The sequence below is a fragment of the Rhinolophus sinicus genome, chromosome 4, assembly GCF_057876585.1.
Source record: "Rhinolophus sinicus isolate RSI-liver-muscle chromosome 4, RSI-T2T, whole genome shotgun sequence".
NCBI classification, from domain to species: domain Eukaryota; kingdom Metazoa; phylum Chordata; class Mammalia; order Chiroptera; family Rhinolophidae; genus Rhinolophus; species Rhinolophus sinicus.
The window spans coordinates 84,980,820-85,003,128 of record NC_142504.1 but is presented as its reverse complement, the minus strand read 5'-3'; the positions used below and the strand labels follow the sequence as shown (position 1 = coordinate 85,003,128).

The following is a 22,309-nucleotide window of genomic DNA, read 5'->3' as shown; positions in this document are numbered from 1 at the left end:
ATTCATTTGGAGGGGATGAAACTAAGACAGTGCTCAGAGAAAAATTTATAGCTTTAAATTCTTTTTTTCCTTGATAACCACCAGAAAAAAATCATTTAGTGAAATAAAGGGTTTCTTTGGTGTTTTTTTTTAATAACATAAACATTGAAAGTATAAAATGCTACATTTCCAAAAATATGTATTTTTTCTGCACCAGCACCCTTGTATTGTAAAAGTATCTACTTTTTGATCATTTGTTTCAATGCACTACACTTTTCCTACAATTCCATTCCATCTATACAGCAAAAAGGCAAGCATGGTTTTTATATCCTTAATAATTTTTTTTTATACAGGGAGAGGTAAAAAAAATTTGAACAGTTTGCCCACTAATGTGACACATAATGCATGTACCTTGTTCTTGTATATTTTTTAAGGAGGTATAAAATAAAGTTTCCGTAATTTTAACTCAGATATTTCTGTTTTAAAATAGCGTTGCAGTTTTGTTCTTTGCATTACTTTTCAAAATTCCTTGTTAAGTTTTTCTCTCATGGCACACTTCTAATACTTTGAATTTTGGCAGGCAAAATTAAAAAAGCTGCAACTTCCGCCCTTTGAGGTCACTGTAGTAACTAAACAGCATATCAAATTTTGAATATTTTTTGAAATCGCTTCACCAATGACATCTCTGACCAAAGGTTCATGCATGATGCATCCATCATCACACATACATTCAGAGAGCTTTGACTCGCTATGAGAAGAAAAGATTCCCAGGAGTTTCTCATGGTAACTGCCTCTGTCATGGAGTAGTTAAGGCCCATCTGTCTCCCCTTCTGAAGTGAGGCCTTCTTACTGTTCTCTTAGGGTGAGACATTAAAAGATGATTAGTGCTGTGGGATGAATTGGGCCTTATGGCTTTATTAGTATTCAGTGCAGTCTCTAGAACCACTTTCACCCAAACAGGAAAAAAAAAAAGAACCAAAAGCTAAGTTAGAGGACAACAATTTCTTTGTCTTTTGTTTGGTTAGATGGTAAGACCTAAGGAGAAGTGCCTCAGCTTGCTCAACAGGCAAGCAAAGGTGATGAGCAGTAAACTGATCAGCAGGCAGGCATGGTCAGGTCATCACTGGCTGAAGAGTTCAGAGGTAAGAAGGTCATAGGTTAGCTGCTGGTGGCAGCTCAGTCTGCAGTCACATCCTTTGGTAAGGATGGACATGCATATTGTGCCTTGGAACTTTAGTAGCCACCACAGTTAATACACCACTAGGTTTCACAGGATACTCAAAGATTGATGTAGTTGGTGCCAATGTGTAGGGATATTCATAGGGTGTGTAGATTAAACCAGCTTCCATCCCTGGAGGAACTATTGCAGCAGTTGGGTGAGGAGTTCTGCTTGGCATGACTGCAGTCTGTATTTGTCTGATCAAAGGCATTATGGAAGCGCCAGCTGGCGTAGGAGTACACAGTGCAGCTGGTGGGAAAACAGGTGCAGGTCCAGTAATAATGCTTGGAGCAGACTGGGCTGTTGCTGCAAGAGAAAAGACAAGGGCTGATGAGTTAATGTTGGCATTTCTGTAGGTGGGTGCCATTCAGAATTGTGGCTCCATCAGCTGCATCTTCTTCAGGCTGTCTTCTCCCCCTGCAGCAGGTACCAGTGATTTCTTCTCTTCCTCCATGGCTCTCTTCAGTTTGATCTCTGCTCTGTTTTGAGTGTCTTCACAGTGATCAGTACACGTAAATCTTCGTTGAGATGCTCCAAATTGGGCTTGCCTCTATTTTGCTCCTCATTCTTTTTAATCCCTCATTGAGATCTTGGCTTCTGACAATTATTTTACATCCTGTTTCTGCTTCAACCTGTTTAACTCTAAGTCCTGTAGGTCCAAGGATTCTCCCAACAAAATTAAAATCTAGGTATTCTTTTACAAGCACAAAAAGTTTCTCTTATAACTGAACAATAGGTTTCACAGCATCAGGCAATTCTGCACTCTTTTTCTCTGTACTGCCATTTAATGTGTCATTGTACCTGTCTTTCTGTACTCTGCAAATTTCAGTCTCGAAGTGGCTTCTTCTATATATCCTTAGTTGTAGGACTTCAGTTTAGCTGAAGTTGTAGGACTTCAGGTGATTCTCAATGATGGTTGTTCTATAATTTAGTTGTAATTTTGAGGTGATTATGAGAGGATGCAAGCACAGCATTTACCTCCCCTGCCATCTTTACCAGAATACTTAAATTCTTATATTAAATAGAAGAAAGGTTTAGCATCAATGATCTAAGATTTCACCTTAATAATTTTAAAAAATGAAGAGCAAAATAAACCCCAAAATTGTAGAAGGGAGGAAATAAACCTAAGAGCAGAAATCAATGTAGTACAAAACCCTAAATGATAGAAAAAATTAATAAATGTGAAAGCTGATTTTACTTTATTCATTAGTCAAACCTTAGAAAACAAATCAAAGAGAAAAAAAAGAGATAACACAGATTATCAGTAACAGGAATGATATAGGAATTATCATCACAGATTCTATAGAAATTAACATAATAAGAAGATATTATTAAAACATTTGCCAATAAATTTGAAAAATTAGATGAAATGGACAAGTTCCTATAAAACTATAACTTACCAAAATTGGCATAGCTGAAACTGCATAGTCTTATATCTATTAAATATACTGATTTTCAAATAAAAAACTTTTCCATGAGGAAAACCTCAGTTTCAATGGTGAATCCTCACATATTTGAGGAAGAAATACCACCAATGTTACATAAACTCTTTCAGAAACAAAGAAGGAAAGAACAATTACCAATTTGTTTTATGTAACCAACATTATGTTATTTTTAAAATATAACAAATATATTATAAAAATAAAATTGTTTTTCATAAACACAGATGCAAAATTTCTTAATAAAATTTTAGTAAATCAAATCCAACAATATAAAAAAGGATAATATATCATAATCAAGTAGGGTTTTACCCTGGAATGCAAATTGGTATAACATTTGAAAATCAATCAGTATAATTCATCATATTAACTGAATAGAAATAAAAGTAATGTGATTTCAATAGGTGCAGAAAAAAATTAGACAAATTTCAATAGATGTAAACTTCAGTTAACATCTGAATCATGAACATAATCAATGTGAAATACTGAATGTTTTCCTAAAGTTCGGGGCCAACTAAAGAACACCCTTTTTGATTACTTTTATTCAATCTTGTAATGGAGGTCTTAGTCATTGCAAAAAGGAAACGAAAACAATGCATAAAAATCAGAAAGTTCTAATGCTATCTATATTTGCAGATTATGTGATTATTTACTTATAAAATGCCAGAAAAAACTGCTAGAAATAATGAAAAAACTTAGCAAGGTCATAAGATACAAGGTCAATATACAAAAGTCAATTATATTTTTATATACTAGTAGCAAACAGTTGGACATTGTTTAAAAAAAATTCAATTTACAGTATTACTACAAAACATTAAATACCTAGGAATAAATTTAACAAAAGATGTGCAAGACCTCCTCACTGAAAAGTACAGAACATTGCTGAGAGAAATTTAAGACCTAAATAAATGGTGAAATACAGTATGTTCATGGATTACAACACTCAATATTATTAAAATCTAAAATTTCCCCAGCTTGATCTGTAGATGGAACACAATCCCAATCACCATTCGAGTGGGGTTATTTTTGTAGAAATTGATGAGCTCAATCTAGAGATTATTTTAAAATGTGACCTAGAGTAGCCAAATTAATTTTTTTAATGTTGTTAATTCGAGAAATATTTATTCATAGGTGCTATGGGACAGAGTAATTTTAAAACAAGAAGAACAAACTTGGAGGACTTAAATGATCTGATTTCAAGACTTACTATAAAGCTATAGTAATCAAGATGGTACAGTATTGGCATAAAGATAGACATAAATCAATGGAACAGAATAAAGAATCCAGAATTAGACCCACAGATATATGGTAAATCAATTCTCTACAAAGGTGCTAAATATTCAAATATATTGACATAAAGTAATTCTTTTTTTTATTATCTTTTTAATGTCTCTAGCATTTTTTGTTCTCTTTTTCATGCCTGTATTTGTACCTTTGACCTGTTTTGTTGTTTAAAAATTCCAAAAATAAACATTTGCTTTGTTAAATTGTCTCTATTGTACATTTGTTTTAGTCTCTATACTTGTAATTTTTGACATTTGGTTAGTCTTGATGTATGACCTAACATACGATTGATTTGAATAATTGTTCCATGTGCATTTGAAAATAATGTGTATTCTGCAGTCGTTGAATGTACTATGTTTTATAGATCACAATTAGGTTCATTTATTAATTGTATTATTCAGATATTAAATATCTTTAATGATTCTATCTGTTTCTGCTTGTTTTATCCACTATTAAAAAGATTTGTCCGTTTTTTATTTTAATTCTTTTAGTTTTAGCTTTATATATTATTAGGCAAATAATTTTACTTTATTTCTAAAGTAAACTAAGTGTTATTTTATTTTAATGAACACTCACATGAGAGCTATCTTCTTATTTATTGATTTTATTTTTAATAAATTAAAATTTTATTTATAATTTTTAAGTGCATTATTGTTGAATATAGGTACAATCTTGTACAGCAGATCTCTAGAGCATATTCATCTTGCTTGACTGAAACTTTGTGCCCATTGATTAGCAACTCCCCATTTTTTTTCTCCTCAGCCTCTGGCAACCACCATTCCCTCTTTGATTCTATAAATTTGACAATTTTAGATACTTCATGTAAGCAGAATCATGCATATTTGTCATTCTGTGATTGGCTTGTTTCACTTAGCATAACGTGCTCAAGCTTAATTCATGTTGTTGTATATTGCACATTCTTTCTTTTTAAAGCCAAATCATATTATACTGTATGTATAAGTGACAGTTTCTTTATCCTCTCATCTGCCAATGAACATTTAGGTTGTTTCCACTTTATGGCTATTGTGAATAATGCTGTAATGAAATTGGAGTGCTAATATTGCTTCAAGATGCTGATTTGAATTCTTTTGAATACATTTCCAGAGTAAGATTTTTGGATCATACGATAGTTCTATTTTAAAATTCTTGAGGAACTTTCATATTTTTTTTATAGTAACTGTACCATTTTGCATTCCCACCAGCAATGTAGAAGGGTTCCAACTTCTCCACATCATTGCTAACACTTGTGTTTTGTTTTCCCTCTAATAGACATCCTGACAGGTGTGAGGTGTTATCTCACCGTGGTTTTGATTTGCATTTTCCTGATGATTTATGATGTGGAGCAATTTTTCATATGCCTGTTGATCATTTGTATTTTTTAGGAGAAATGTCTATTCATGTCCTTAGCCTATTATATTAGTTATTAGTTTCTTTGATATTGAATTATAGAAGTTCCTTATATATTTTGGAGATTAACCCTTTATCATATACATGATTTGCAAATATTTTCATCCATTCTGTATGTTGCCTTTTCACTCTATTGTTTCCTTTGCAAATATTTTCATCCATTCTGTATGTTGCCTTTTCACTCTATTGATTGTTTCCTTTGCTGTAGAACTTTGCAGCTGAAACTATTTGAAAAGAATCTCAAAATAAATCTCTTTTTTCTGCTTGAATCTGGAGTAGCTATGCCTTTGTAATGATTTTTCTTCCTCTGTATTCTACATTTCGCTCTTATTACCCTCTCTTCCTACTCTGCTTCACAATTCTGGGGAAAGATCGTGCGGGAGATATTAGTGAACTAGTCTTTTGTCTTAAAGGGTTAAGTATGGTTCAGAACCATGGAGAGCAGCCCATATGGTTCAAACTTCTAAGTGATGACCTGATTATGGCAGGTCTTTATCGGCTCTGTTCTAAATCCTAGAGTTTAGTGCAGTGCCTACCATATAAAAGTATTCAATTAATGTTTGTTGACTGAAAGGAAATGATATGAATTCTCCATAGTGGAATCAGTTCATCCAGGACTATGAACACTTTTGTAGCTCTTGATACATGCCACCAAATTACTTTTCAAAAGTGGGACATTAATTTACACAACCACCAAGTAAAACTTCTTTAATTTTTCTCTTTATATCCTTCACTTATTTATCTTTTTTACTGTAGTTGACATATTAGTTTCAGGTATACATCTTAGTGATTCAACATTTATATTCCTTATGAAGTGATCACCACAATAATTCTAATAACCATCTGTCACCATATAGAGTTATGATAATATTGACTATTTTCCCTATGCTGTACATTACATCTACATGACTCATTTTTTATAACTGGTGGTTTGTACCTTTTATTCTCCTTCACATTTTTCACCCATTACCCCACTTCCCTGCCTTCTGGCAATCATCAGTTTTTTTCTCTGTATCTATGAGTCTGTTTGTTTTATTTGTTCATTTGTTTTTTTAGTCCACATTTAAGTGAAATAATATGGTATTTGTCTTTTTCTGTCTGACTTATTTCACTTAGTGTATTGCTGTCTAGCTCCATCCATGTTGTCACCAATGACAAGATTTCATTCTTTTTTATGGCTTGGTAATATTCCATTGTATATATACCACATCTTCTTTAGCCGTTCATCTGTCGATGGACACCTAGGTTGCTTCCATATCTTGGCTATTGTAAATAATGACGCAATAAACATGGGAATGCATATATTTAAATTAGTTTTTGTTTTCTTTGGATAAATACCCAGAAATGGAATTGCTGGGTCATATGGTAGTTTTATTTTTAATTTATTGAGGTAACTTCATACTGTTTTCCATTTCACTCACGTGGGTGATAAAATAAGTGCCTATTGGCTCTCACAAAACATGAAATTCATATGGGGGAGCAGATGCAAAAACAAATGATTATATTACAATTACATCAATTCTATATTAAAGTATGTTATGAGACATGTAGAGGAAGATCTTATTATTAGACTTGAAGGTCAGAGAATTCTACCTCATGAGAATATAAAATTTGAGCTGAATATTGAAAGAATAAGAATTAATCAGGTGAAAAGAGGAAAATGCAGAAGTAGTGGTAGGATTAAAGTAAAGTTTTATACAGGTTTCATTGCCTGCCCTTCCCATAATACTTTTTATAGTATACAACTGTTTATCACTGACCATTGAGGCAAGGATGGACACTTAAAGCAACTAATTCTTTTATCTTTAACAGAGGAAATAGTTTATTCCATCATGTAGAATTGAGGTTTGGACATCATATTAAATATGGTGCAAAATGAGTAAAGTGTGTGTGTGTGTGTGTGTGTGTGTGTGTGTGTGTGTAAGAAAGAAAAGGAGGAGAGGAGAAAGAGAGAGAGTCTTAGGAAAACGCCTGGACTCCATAAAAGAAAAGAGGCTGAGATGAAAATAACAATAAGAAACCTGATTGAGGAAAGAGCTTCTGGTCTAGCATTTCTTTTTCTGTTTGCATCAAGCCCAGTTGTATGTCAGTTTCTGCCCTTGAATTTTAAGAAAAGTCTATATTGTAACAATTTACTTTCCCCTTATTGTATCTGAGTTATTTTGAGTGGTCTCATTTTTTCTGCAATGAAAGCCTTAAGGAAAATGTATTCTAATTAGAGGGAGTTGATAGAGACATTTACGAAAATTCAAGTGTTTCAGATATGGTTTTCAATATAAATGGAATCAAATGTGGTTCTTTGTGGCTGGCTTCTTTCACGTAGTATGTTTTCAAGGTTCATCCACGTTGTAGTGTGTATCAGTACTTCATTTCTTGTTATTGCCAAATAATATTCTATTGCATGGCTATATCATATTTTATTTATTCCTTTATGAGTTGATGAACATTTGGATGAACAATACTGTTGTTACCAACATTTGTGTGCAAGCTTTTATGTGGGCATACAAGGTCTGACAATTAAGTTCGTGAACTTGCTGCAACAATGTTGCTAACCTTTTTTGATATCAGAAGGATTGTTCATTATGAATTTTTACCGAGTGGACAAACAGTTAACCAAGTTTACTATTTGGAAGTGCTGAAAAGGCTGCAGGAAAAAGTTAGATGACCTGAACTTTTCGCCAACAATTCATGGCTCTTGCATCGTGACAACGCACCAGTTCACACAGCACAGTCTGTGAGGGAGTTTTTAGCCAGTAAACAAATAACTGTATTGGAACACCCTCCCTACTCACCTGACCTGGCCCCCAGTGACTTCTTTCTTTACCTGAAGATAAAGGAAATATTGAAAGGAAGATATTTTGATGACATTCAGAACATCAAGGGTAATACGACGAGAGCTCTGATGGCCATTCCAGAAAAAGAGTTCCAAAATTGCTTTGAAGGGTGGACTAGGCACTGGCATAGGTGCATAGCTTCCCAAGGGTTGTACTTTGATGGTGACCTTAGTGATATTCAGCAATGAGGTATGTAGCACTTTTTCTAGGATTAGTTGGCAAACTTAATTGTCTGACCTCGTATGTTTTCATTCTCTTAGGAGTAAAATTGCTGCATCGTCTGGTAACTATGTTTAACAGCACAAGAAACTCTATGTTTAACAGTTTGGAAAACAGCTGTACCCCTTTACACTTCCACCAGCAATATATGAAAGTTCAAATTTCTCTACATCCTTGTCAAACTTCTTATTCTCTGTCTTTTTGAATATAGCAATCCTAGTGGGTGTGAAGTGATATTTTACTACGGTTTTTTGTTTCCCTGATAGTTAATGATGTTGAACATCTTTTCATGTACTTATTGCCTATTTGTATATATTTTTTTGGAGAACGTTTTGTTCATATCCTTTGCCCACTTTTTTTGTTTGTTTGTTTAACTTTGAGGGTATTTCAATGTTTATTGGCCATTCAAAGTTTTTCTCTTCTGTGAAGTGACTTTCTGTCACTGGCCTATTTTTCAGCTGTTTTGTTTGCCTGACGTGGTTTGCACTTTTTGAATCTTATTTAATAAATCTGTCCCTACTTCTTTTGTGAAAGGGAAGCAGTTTAGTGTAGTGGTTCAAGACAGGGACTCAAGAGGCCGATCACTTGAGTTCAAATCACAGTTCTTCTATTTAGTGGCTCTGTGGACTGGAGAAATTTAGTAGCTCAGTTTCCTCATGTATAACATGGGAATGATACTAATAGTATCTAGTTCACAGGGTTGTTATGAAGACTAAATGAGTTAGCATATTTAAAATGCTTAAAACCATAATAGGCACATAATAAGCATGTCATTATTTGCATCTTTATTCTATCTGACCTGATTTTTTAAATGCTGTGACAGAAAACAAATTGGACTTTTGCTCCATAGAGACAACCAATAATTAAAGCAGGATTTATTGAATAATCTGTCCTTCCTATGTTGCTTTGTTCATGTTTCAAGTTGGTCTATCTTGTAGCTCTCTATCCTATTCCATTAGCTCCATTTGTCTACCCCTGTCTTTTAGTAATTGTATTGTAACTTCAATAGGTCTTGCTTGCTAGTAGGATAAATCCCTGTACTTTTTAAAATCCATCTTCAAAATTATGTTAATTATTCTTAGAACTTTGCTCTTAAATATGGATTTTCGAATTAGTTTGTCAAATTCTGTAAAATCTCTGTGGGTATTTTGATTAGAATTACATTGAATCTCTAGATTAATTATGGCAAAAACTGACATCTTTATGGTGACTCTCCCACTTTCAGTTAGGATTTTTTCACATTTATGTCTAGCTGACAAAAATCCAAGTTGAATGACAATGTCTTAGCTATACGAGAAGCTGAAATTTTGAGTTCTGCCTTCTACTTTTGGGAGGGCATTAAAGAGAAGATGGACAGCCACATAAATATGATGAAGGCATACTATATATTTAGCCTACTATGTCATTTCTAAGTAAGTACAGAGTATAGAGTAGGCCTCGCTGTCCGTGGTTTTGCTTTCTGTAGTTTCAGTTACCCACAGTCAACTGCAGTCCAAAAATATAAAATGGAAAATTCCAGAAGTAACCAATCAATACGTTTTAAACTGCGCCCCATTCTGAGTAATGTGATAAAATCTCACACTGTCCCACTCTGTCCTGCTTGAAAAGTGAACCATCCCTTTGTCCAGTGTTAGTCAGTTAGTAGCTTCTTGGTTATCAGCTCGACTGTTGTAGTATTCCTGTGCTTGTTCAAGTAACTCTTATAGCAGCCTAGTGCTATGTCACAATGCCTATGTCATTCACCTTACTTCATTGCATCACGTAGGCATTGTATCATCTCATATCATCACAAGAGGGGTGAGTGCAATACAATACAATAAGATATTTGAGAGAGACCACATTCATATAACTTTTATTAGTATATTGTTATATTTTATTATTTATTATTGTTAATCTCTTACTGTGCTTAATTTATAAATTAAATGTTATCATAGGTATGTATGTTGTCACATCCTGCGTAACACGGGCAGTGAGAGAACGAGAAGGGGCGGCAAAGGGTTAAGAAAAAAACAGAAGTCAAAAGATTTATGCACTAGGGTCCAAGGGTCTCACAGCCTCAAAGGACTGAGAGCCCCAAATTGGGCCACTTTGTGGCTTTTATTGATGTTCACACAAGGAAGTAACATTGTTTTTTCCACGGTCTGTGAATTTCATACATTATACTAGTAAACTGATTCAAACTAATCCACCTTGCCTGCAAGCAATGGAACCGTAAGTCTCAGGATGTACCTCCCCAAGGGACAAAACCTTTATGCTGAAACTTACTGATACGAATAGATGGAGAACTGTTATCACATCATTGAATCTCTTCCCAAGCAGGTTATGGGAAGGAATATAGCCACAGAGGCAGAAGCTCTCCTTAGCCGGGGGAAGGTGGGGGTCTATGCCCACCTCTATCAACCCCGTGGGTTCTCCTGATGGTCCCCACACAGCTGCGCCCGGTTTAGGTTGTTCCCCCCGTGGAGAATCTTACCTGTCATTAGCTAACCAGCCATCCTTTGGGGCCAAACAGGGAGACATAAGGTGTAAGCACAAAGGTGAAGCAAAGTCCCTGAAAGGATTAGTCTCACAGACTCTCCTTTCTTTAGGGATAGGTACGAGGGGACAGACGAATAGGCTGCTGCGTGACAACAGTATGCATAGAACAAAACATGGCATATGTACAGGGTTTGGTGCTATCCATGGTTTCAGGCATCCACTGGGGGTCTTGGAACATATCCCCCAATGTTAGATCTTGATTGACATGCTTTTTTTTGCACGAGGAGGAATGGGTGATTTCCACTGAGAACTACAAACCTTGGTCTCAGGATCATAACCAAGTTTCATCTCCTGTGATGACACATCTTAAAAAGCTGGAATCTGAAGTGGCACAATAACGCAACTCCAACGAAATTGACAAACGCTGTTGTATTTGTTAGACAGTCAAAACGCGTGGAACAAATTTACCACTCATTTGCCTCACATTCAAATCTGTTATTAAAATGCTTTGAACAGAACCATAAGAGATGTTCAGATCCTCAGAAATTTCCCTAATAGTCAATTGCCTGTTTGGTCAAATTATTTTGATTACTCTTTCAACATTCTGTTGGGTTTTTGATGTTGAAGGACGTCCCTATCGCTCCTCATCTTCAACCGATTTATAACCACTACAAAATCACTCATACCGCTTATAAACTGTCTTCATGGTCACTGCAGCATTACCATAAACTAATTTTAACATTTCATGTGTTTCTTTAGCACTTTTTTGCAGTTTGAAACAAAATTTCATGTTAATGTATTGTTCGTGATCCTTGATTAACGGCACACTTTAAAACACACCTTCTCTCAACCATAGCTCACACCCGACTGACTGCACCAAATAAGTTGAAACTTGTCACACATTGTTACTAAGGTTCAATGCGCCACTTCCCATATTGAAGATACCTGCCTCTCTATTGGACGGCACTCAGCAGCAGCAGTCACCATATTTTTTTTATCACACCTATGACAGGGGAATCAGAAGGAGAACAGAGAGAGCAAGGAATTGAAAACCTATTTGAAGAAATATCGATGGAAAAGTTCCCTAACCTGGTAAAGGAAATAGATATACAAGCTCAGAAAGTGCAGAGTCCCAAACAAGATGAACCCAAAGAGGCCCACATCAAGACACATCATAACTAAAATGCCAAAGATTAAAGACAAAGAGAGAATCTTAAGAGCAGCAAGAGAAAAGCAGTTAGTAACCTACAAGGGAGCTCCCATAAGACAGTCAGCTGCTTTTGCAACAGAAACTTTACAAGCCGGAAGGGATTCACAGGAAATAGTCGAAGTGATGAAAAACAAGGAACTACAGCCAAGATTACTCTACCCTACATCTATCATTTAGAATTGAAGGATAGATAAATAGCTCCCCAGACAAGGAAAAGCTAAAGGAATTGATCACCACCAAACTAGTATTATAAGGAATTGTAGAGGGACATCTTTAAAACAAAGAAGAAAAAAAAGATAAAAAAATATGAATAAAATCACAATAACTACATACCTGTCAATAATTACTTTAAATGTAAATGGATTAAATGCTCCAATCAAAAGACATAGGAGGCTGAATGGATAAGAAGACAAAACTCTTACATATGCTGCCTAAAAGAGACTCTCTTCAGATCAAGACACACAGAGACTGAAAGTAATGGGATAGAAAAATATATTTGATGAAAATGGAAATGAAAAAAAAACAAACCTAAAATAGCAATACTTATACCAGAAAAAATAGACTTTAAAACAAAGGCTATAATGAGAGACATAGAAGGACCCAGTAATCCCACTTCTGGGTATTTAACCAAACAAACCCAAAATGCTACTTCAAGGGGACATGCTCATCCATATATTCGTTGCAGCATTATTTAAATAAGCCAAGATATGAAGGCAACATGGGCGTCCCTCATGAATGGATAAAGAAGAGGTGGTACATATATACAATGGAATATTACTCAGCCATAAAAAAGAATAAAATCTTGCCATTTGCAACAATGTGGGTGGACTTAGAGGGTATTATGTTGAGTGCAGTAAGTCAGACAGAGAAAGACAGATCCACTATGATTTCACTTATATGTGGAATCCAAAGAACAAAACAAACAAACAAAATGGAAACAGACTCATAGATACAGAGAACATTTTGAGGGCTGCCAAATGGGAGGGGGTTGGGGGTTGGGTGAAAAAGGGGAAGAGATTAAGAAGTAGTTACAAAATAGTCATGGGGATGTAAAGTATAGCATAATGAATATAGTCAATAATATTATAATAACTATATATGTGGTGGTAGATGAGTACTAGATTTATCTGGGTGATCACTACGTAAGTTATATAAATGTCTAATCATTATGTTGTACACCTAAAACTAATATAATATTGTATGTCAACTCTAACTGAAAATTTGACATTATTCAAAAAGAACTGCTTTATTGTTTTTGAAAGCCAATACTCAATAGCACCATCTACTGTTAACATAGTGAATTTTAATAGCAGTGGGAAGAATATTAGACTCAGATCTTCATACGAAAGAAATACAAGAAATAAATACAAGAAATTCTTTAGTCACAACTTTCTAAGCTTACAGATAAAGAATGTGAGACCCAGGGGCTGGCCCGGTGGCTCAGGCGGTTAGAGCTCCATGCTCCTAACTCCGAAGGCCGACGGTTCGATTCCCACATGGGCCAGTGGGCTCTCAACCACAAGGTTGCCAGTTCAACTCCTAGAGTCCCGCAAGGGATGGTGGGCTCCGCCCCCTGCAACTAAGATTGAACACAGCACCTTGAGCTGAGCTGCCTCCCGAATGGCTCAGTTGGTTGGAGTGCAGGCTCTCAACCACAAGTTTGCCAGTTCAATTGCTTGACTCCCGCAAGGGATGGTGGGTAGCGCCCTCTGCAACTAAAATTGAACATGGCACCTTGAGCTGAGCTGCCGCTGAGCTGCCGCTGAGCTCCCTGAAGGCCCAGTTGGTTGGGGTGCAGGCTTTCAACCACAAGGTTGCCGGTTCAACTCCCGCAAGGGATGGTGGGCTGTGACGCCTGCAACTAGAAAATGGCAACTAGAAAATGGCAACTGGACCTGGAGCTGAGCTGCACCCTCCACAACTAAGACTGAAAGGGCAACAACTTGAAGCTGAATGGCACCCTCCACAACTAAGATTGAAAGGACAACAACTTGACTTGGAAAAAAAAAAAAAAGAGAGAGAATGTGAAACCCAGAAAAGATAAGTAACTTGTCAAAAGTGACAGATTTCTTGCAGAAATGATATATATTATTGCAAACTAAAATTTCTGTAGGCACTTTCAAAGCAAGGAAACATGGAAAAGGAATTTGTCCTAGTGATCAAGTCTATAGGGTTAAACAGCAAGCTGGCTCTGTTTCTGGGTCCAGTGCTATCTTTGAGCAAGGTAATTAACTGCTCTGTGCTTCTGTTTTTACATCTGAAAATTGGCAACACATGTGCTTTTCAGCGTTTGTGTGAGAAGCAGACAATGTAAAGCACCATGCGTGCAATATGATGATCAATACTGGTGACGTTATTTTTATTAAGTGGTGGAACTGCTTTTGAATCCAGGTGTCTTTGACTTCAGTGTCTGTTCTTTAAACTTAACCATGCAGCCATCAGAAAAGAATAGGTATATTATTCATACAGAATAAAAATCCACGAACATTTGATAACACAGTATATCAAAATATAAGCCCACTGATAAGTTTTATGGGAGTTTTTGACTTGGGGAGAGAAGGAAACTGGGTCTTATCTTCAATACTTTGGAAAGAGGCCCTTAGTTGCTTATGTTATTATTTTATCCAGCTTTTTCTCTTTTAGTGATAGACCCTATCCTCTCGGCTTTGAAGGTGGGCATATGGCTAAGTCCTGGCCAATCATAGTATCTCATTTTTCCTGGACACAGTGAATGGTTCAGGGCACATGTGATGCAAAAAGATCCAGTGTCCAGAAGAGTCAGAGAAATGAGATAAGTGTGATATCTTAACCTCATGCAAATACCTTCCGCAAGGTACCTCATTCTTAATAAAGCGTGTTGGAGACTTGACTGTCATCCTATATTCATTCTCCTCCTCTTTACCTACCAACAGATCCCACGAACCTACACTTTCCAGTCTCCTTTGGAGACAGGTATGACCAGTAGACTCACTGGGGCCAGTGGGTGTGGGTGAAATTGTTGAATGCTATTTCTAGAATTTTATCTTAAACCATTAGTTATGTGCTTCTCCATTCTCTTTTCTCCATTCCTGTAGGCTAGAAAGCAAATGTGGCAGGGGCTCAACTTTAACTTTTAGATGAAAAGAATACCTTAGAAAATGAACACCTTACATAGACTAGGAAAGAAATGGATTTTTACAGTGAAAGCACTCACTGGAAACACTATGTGGATGTGGTGTTAGATGTAAAGTCAGTGCAGAAAACAAAAATCCATTTAGGCTCAGCCATAAAATCGAATGACGTACTGATTCATACTACAACATGGAGGAAACCTGAACACATTGTGCTAAGTGATAGAGGTCAGACACAAAGTCACATATTGTATGATTCCAGTTATGTGAAATGCCTAGAATAGGTCAATCTATAGAGTAAATTCGTGATTGCCAGGCGCTAGAGGAGCTGCAGAGGTAGAGAATGACTGCTAGTGGGTACCAGGCTTCTTTTGGTGGTGATGAAAGTGTTCTGGACTTAGACAGTAGTAATGGTTGTACAACTTTCCGAATATACTCAAAACCACTGAATTGTATACTTTAAAGGGGTGAATTTAATGGTATGTGAATTATATCTCAAAAAATCCCTTTAGGCTAAATTGCCCCTGAAAGTCCTTTTTAGAGTCTAATACAGCTAGTTTTACCTTTATTGTAAAAAATAAATTGCCTTTTTAACTTTTATTTTGAGTTGAGTACTAGATAACACAGTATGCTTGCATGTAGGAGCACTATTACAAAAAAAATGTAAAATGTATAATTTGAGTCATACATACTTGGTCGTATGAAATTCTCACATTATAAAGTGCAGGGATTGAGATCAGAGGTATTCAAAAGGAAATATACTGGTATGTACTCCTGGAGGCACAAGAAAAATTTTCAAGAGGTGATTAGGCACAGATGGTTTTAAAGAAATGAATTCCCAGGTCCATCAACTTGCAGGTATTATCCATTCAAAATTTATCTGTGGCTAAAGCTGCTATGTCATTATGTCCTACTATCATGTCCTACATCCCATTTCTCAATTTACAGAAGGCATACCTCTCCCCGTCATAAATTCTTAACATGGTAAAATCCTGACGGTGCCAAACAATCTGACAATTTCAGATACTGGTGTTGGGGACGCCTCTTTTACATCAAGGCACCATAAACCATGATAGTTGCATTTTCCCCTGCCTTATACTTTTGGCATATTAATTCAGAAGGAATTCAAACTAATGAGTGACACTATAGTAAAATTCATTTCATTCACGTCTACTTACTTAGAGGAACAATCTTTAAAAATGAAAGCGAGGAATGGAAGCCAAGTTCAAGATTCCATTGGTACATAAATACTGGCTTCCTGACCTCCATCACTATGAAGTAAGCACCCTAGCAGAGAGTAAAAAAAAAGAAAGCGGCTGCGGAAGACCGACTGGGATGTTCGCAGGCACATCCCTTCCCTGCGACCAAGAAAAATGCAGTAGCATAGGAGTTTCCCCTTATATTCTCGTCAATTGCAGGACACACAAAAGCGCACGTATCTGTTCACTGGTTGTCTACATTCGTTGCAGTCCGTTTCTGAAAGCATGGCTGTGTTCAAACGATACACGGCCTGTTCAGACCAGCTCCAAAGACACCTCCAAGGACCCGGACAGGGGGCGGAGTGGGGGGGGGGGGCAGCACACGCTCTCCAGTGAGCAGGGGCTCCTCGTCGCTCCACAGCGTGGGAGGGCACGGCGAAGGGAGCCGGCAGGAAGTAGCGCGCACAGCCACTTCATTTGCCCACTCTTTGCAGGGAGAGCCTTTGTGGCTCCAGACAGGCCAGGTCGGCGAAGACGAGCGAGCGCCTTCACCACTGTGACGGCACAGACCTCCAGTACTGAGTGACATGTTCGGTAGTCCTCGCACCTCGCTCTGTTTCGCCAAGTACCTGCTTGAGAACCGGGTCTAAAGTCGCGTGCCACCCCGCATGGCTCCGCCCACCCCGCGTAGCCCCGCCCCGCCCAGTTAGGGTTCCACCCATCTTACCACTTCCGGCGCTAGCCTCCCAACCAGCCTCTGTCGCTCTTCACTTCCCTCTCCTGGACTCTGTTTCCCCGCCCCTATCTCTTCCTTTAACGCCGTCACGTGAAGGGCGAGCGCGGGGACTGCCGGGAATAGTACTGCTGGTGGGTCAGGGTTCGGCCTCAATATGGCGGTTCCGGTCGGGCAGTGACCAAGGATTTGCTGTCCCGAGGATTAACTGGCGATTGTCGGCGTCTCCACGTATCACGGTGGAATGTGAGGACGCCGGGGAGAGCGCTGAGGAGCGGCGGTGACAGGGAGGGGTCTGTGGTGTGTGCTCCGGGAGCCGAGGCGGCGGCGTTTGTTCCTTCTATTGGTCTCAAGGCTTCAGTGCGGGGCCCCGCCCGGCCGGGGCAGGCCGGCGGGCGGCGGCAGTAGCTGCTGCAGCCGCAGGATTAGCCTCTGAAGAGTGGGCCGGAGGGCGGGCGCCGCCACTGCCTCTACCACGGCGATGGCCCAGTGTGTACAATCGGTGCAAGAGCTAATCCCGGACTCTTTCGTCCCCTGTGTCGCTGCGCTGTGCAGCGAAGAAGCCGAGCGGCTCACTCGTCTCAATCACCTTAGCTTTGCGGAGTTGCTTAAGCCCTTCTCTCGCCTCACTTCCGAGGGTATGTAGTCTTTTATTCCCTGAGTTTCCGCACAGCCGGGGCCGAGAGAATAAGTTGGGAGCGGGCAGGGAAGAGAAGAGCTATGTTTACACCTCGGAGCCGGTGGAGTGGCGTCTGGGGCTGGGGCTCGGCGGCGTCTTCGGAGGCGGCTGGAGGAGGGGCCATGAGTGAGGTTGTCAAGACAGCGCGGTCCTAATCTCCAGTTTTCTCTAGGCACTTTCTTCCTAGTCCCAAATAAGCCGAACTGTTAGGTAATTACTGTAAGGAAAAGCGTGAGCCCCGTAGAAGGGCATTGAGACAGTTCTCAGCGGCCAAAGGAGAGGGCATTAGAAAGTGGCATGACAGGTAAGGGTAGGAAGATGCTGCCTCTTAAACCGATGAGGTCTTAGTAAAGAAAACAACTAGTCTTTCTCTGGTGTTAAACTGGACTTTGAGTTGTTTGCAACATTTCATTCTTCTAGCAGTGAGGCTCATCTCGTTCCAAGCTTCTGTTTGTTTTCCTTTTTTCTTTGGCAATGTAAACATTTTCTTAAGTATATGATATTTTACTTAACCTCTCAAGAAAATAAAAAAAAAATTACATAAATAATAAAACTTGCAACAGTCTTTACCTAATGGACTAGGAAGGGCAAGCTGTTATTAAGTTAATCTAGATCGGTAGAGTTATCTAGATTTATAGGGAGGGAAAAGCCCTAAAATGTGTTTTTTTCCTGATAAAAGTTGAATGAACAGGAGAACTGTCTTTTATTGAGGAACTACCTGTTTTCTCTAGCTTTAGATTCTTTGTTAGGGAAAAATAAGTGTAATAAAACTCCAAGTATGATTGAACCAAGTCTTTACCAGTACTTTGCAAACAGAGCATAGGAAAGTATAGGTAAAGTTCTTTGTTAAGATCTGTATAAAATGCAAGGTTCTATAAAAGAGCTTTGTCAAGTGAACGACTATGATGTTTATTTGGTTAGGATGACTTCACAAAAAACCAGTGCTGTGCCATAAATTTATGTATTTATATGCTACAGGTGTGTATTCTTCGGGAGAAGAGCTACATTATAAGTTCACTTTAGCATTTAAAGAAAGAAACTGTCCAAAAAAACCCCACAGTTTAGGAAGTCTTGGATTTTCTTCAGCCTGTACCATAGCCAGCTCCTTCAGTTGTTGTGCTAAGTCAACAAGAAGAGTGGAGTGCCCTACATCCTTACATTCTTTAAAAAAACCAAACGAACAAACAAAACGCATGAGAGCCAGTTTGACTTTGACGTGTGTGCTCTTTTTTGCCTCGCTAATAAATAATAGTGGTAATACTTGATACGTGCTTTAGGTAACTATTCTCTTTTAGTTCTTATTGAATCCCATGAGGTAGATACTGTTATCATCATTTTAAATGTGAAGACATTGAGGCATAGAGATGTTACCTTGTTCACAGTCTTAAATGTGGGAAACGTTTAAAAACAGGCAATCTGACTCAAGAAAAGGTATTTTTAATCAAGTTGTCTCCTGGCAATATTTAGAATTCCTTACACTAGAGAGCAGTGCTGTCCAATAGAAATATAATGTGAGTCACGTATATAATTTTAAATTATTTAGTAGTCATAACAAAAAGGTAAAAGGAAGCAGGTGAAATTAGTTTTAATGATATATTTTATTTAACCCAGTATTTCCAAAATGTTACCATTTCAACATGTAATCAATGTGAAAAATCTTAGAGATATTTTACTTTTTTTTTTTGCTAAGTATTTGAAATTTGGTATGCATTTTACACTTATGTTACATCTCAATTTGGAATACACATATTTCAAGTGCTTATTAGCCACATGTTGCTGGTGCCTCCTGTACTGAACAGTGCAGTGAATAGAGGCTCAAATCAGTATTTTTCTGATTTCCTTTTGTAGACTGCGAAAAATTTAAGAAAGGAGTGTAGTAAGTTGGATTTTTATGGCTAGGTTGGTAGAAAGGAAAGAGGGCCAGCGTTCCCTGTTGAGGAGGGAGATGAAATAAGAATAGTATGGACAAAGGTATAAATTATGAATTATGAACGGTTGGGGAACAGTGAGGAAACTATCCCTATCGGAATACAGAAGAGTAAGGGAAGATGCTAGATAAAGGAGGATCTTGAATTCTAGGAGAGGAATTTTGGCTTTCATTTTGAAAAGTATTATTATTTTTTTAATTACTACTTTAAAAAAAAATTTATTGGGGAATATTGGGGAACAGTATGTTTTTCCAGGACCCATCAATCGTTGTCCTTCAATCTAATTGTGGAGGGCACAGCTTAGCTCCAGTCCCATTTTCAATCTTAGTTGTAGGGGGCACAGCCCACCATCCCATGTGGGAATTGAACCGGCAACCTTGGTGCTAAGAGCTCCCCCTTTAAGCAACTGAGCCATCTGGCTTCCCAAAAGTATTATTTTAAGATTTACTGTGAAATACTTTAAGGGATTAAAAAGATAAGAATAGAAAGTAGTTTTTATGTAAATCTTGAATGTTTTCTGAATGAACTATCAAAAATAGCGAATTAGACTAGGAAATGATGTTTGAAGGATACTTAATGCCTCTAGTTTTACGTTTCTTTTAAAAAGTAGAAATATTTCATTAACCTTAAGTGCCATGTTAGTGTAACTAGGTGATTACCCTTGAAGATTTTCAAGTACCAAAGTCTGAATAAAATTCAAGTCAGTTTTGCAAAATTTAGATATATATACAAGTATGTTATTTGCGTCATTTTTGTACAAGTTTAATTTTATTCAGCAATTGAGGTTTTCTTAATAAAGTTTTGTGTGCTAGGTAAAAACATGAAGAATACGATTTCATTTTTGAAAATATATTCTTTAGAACACCAGATGTATTCTGTGCTCCCTAAAAATTAATTTTGTGGTCAAATAAGTTTGCTGAATACAGCATGTTTTTGGGAGAATAACAGTCATTTAGCACATTAAAGACTGTGGGAAAACCTGTTATAAAGACACTAAAAACCTAATCCAATATTTCCCAAATTTATTTGACCATGGAATCAGTATTTCAGAAACAACTCTTGAGGGAACTATTCCAGGAAGCAGTGCATACTGGGAAATATTACTTCATAATATAGTATTCAAAAAACTGTATGGTAAAACTATATGGTAAGATAAAGTAGAACTGAATTTCACTTTGAAATTGAGATGTTATATGATACGTAATGTCAGCTTTTGTGCTGTTAATAATCTTAATAAAGCCTTCATATAATTAGTTCTGAAGCTTTTGAATTTTTGTTTGTGATTTAAGAGCACTTCTCTTAATCATTCTTAACTCTTATCTTCCTCTCCATTAGGTTGGTTTTGTGATACTTCAATGTATTACTTATTTATTGTTGTGTAACAAATGACCCCAACATTTAGCACCTTAAAACAAAAGCATTTGTTATTTCTGTTTCTCAGGAATCTGGGAGTGGCTTAGCTGGATGCTTCAGGCTCAGGTCTCTTGAGGTTGCAGGGGAGCTGTAGCAAAGGCTACCGTCATTTGGTCATTTGGGTCCGGAGGATCCTCTTTCAAGCTCACTCATGTGATTGTTAGCAAGTCTCACTTCCTCACTGCATGGCCCGAGACCTGGGTTCTGTGCTATGTGGGCCTCTCCATAGGCTCCCTGAATATCCCCGTGGCACAGCAGTTAGCTTCTACCAGAGGGAGTGATCAGAGAGAGAACCCAGGATGGAAGCTGCACTCTTTATAACCTTATCTCAGAAGTGATAATACCATTGATTTTGCTGTGTTCTGTTTGTCACATATACCAACCCTGGAATGTGGTAAGGGACTACACTAGAGAATGATAATAGGAAATGTTAGGATCATTGGGAGCCATTTCAGAGGCTCGCTGCCATACCTATTAACTCAGTTTTGGATTTATTAGTAGGATTACCTGATAAACCCACTCTGAATAGAGGGCAAAACTAGAATGTCCCTTTTGTGTTAACAGTATGCTAAAAGATAATTAGCCAATTTAAAATTTTGAGAGGTTTAATACCTACATGGCTACGTAGGTCGTTCAACAGTTGTGGACCAACTTTAAGGTAAATACTTGTATGTTTCTAAAAATATAAAAAATGCACTGTAGTATTTTAATGATTTTTGGTTTCTCTGTACCATAGTTAAGACTAGTTGGGAAGTTTAATTAGGGAAAGAGTCCTATGTGTGTGTATTTAAATTAGAAAACATAAACAGTGACAGAAGAATGCAGAGAATACAAGAAACATCCAGCTCCCCACTACCCAGAACCAACAAATATTAACCTTCTTGTCATTTGCTTTTTATCTTTTCCTTTTCTTTAAAAAGAAATCAAACACAGGTGCAGATGAAGGCACCTTTTAACCTTTTCTGTGTCCCATTTCCTTCCTTCCTTCATAGGCAACCATTATAATGGAATTTACATGTATTTTATTGTATTTTCTGTACGTGTATTTGTATTTACTATACAAGTGCAAATATTTATTCCATTTATAGTATTTTAAAAGTATTTTTGTTTTATGTTTTTTAATTAAAAATTTAGAAACCAACAGAGATAACACACAGGAAATTTAGGAAGACAGTTTC

At 37.3% G+C, this 22,309-nt stretch overlaps 1 protein-coding gene and 1 pseudogene across 8 annotated transcripts in view; one reads left to right on the top strand and one right to left on the bottom strand.

Moving 5' to 3' along the window:
• Positions 1-1,137: 1,137 nt before the first annotated feature.
• LOC109435907 (KH domain-containing RNA-binding protein QKI pseudogene) lies at positions 1,138-10,861 on the bottom strand (annotated as a pseudogene).
• Positions 10,862-17,230: 6,369 nt separating this feature from the next.
• Positions 17,231-22,309, top strand: part of TRAPPC8 (trafficking protein particle complex subunit 8) — a 78,921-nt gene continuing 73,842 nt past the window's right edge. For 5 of the 8 annotated variants that reach the window (XM_019714078.3, XM_019714077.3, XM_019714075.3 and 2 more), the window contains exon 1: positions 17,454-17,749. In XM_019714078.3, coding sequence (XP_019569637.1) covers positions 17,593-17,749 — 157 coding nt within the window. In that variant the 5' untranslated portion in view covers positions 17,454-17,592. Of the gene's footprint in view, positions 17,750-22,309 lie in introns of all 8 variants that reach the window. The other 3 variants (XM_019714079.3, XM_074340195.2, XM_019714076.3) reach the window with 3 other exon arrangements.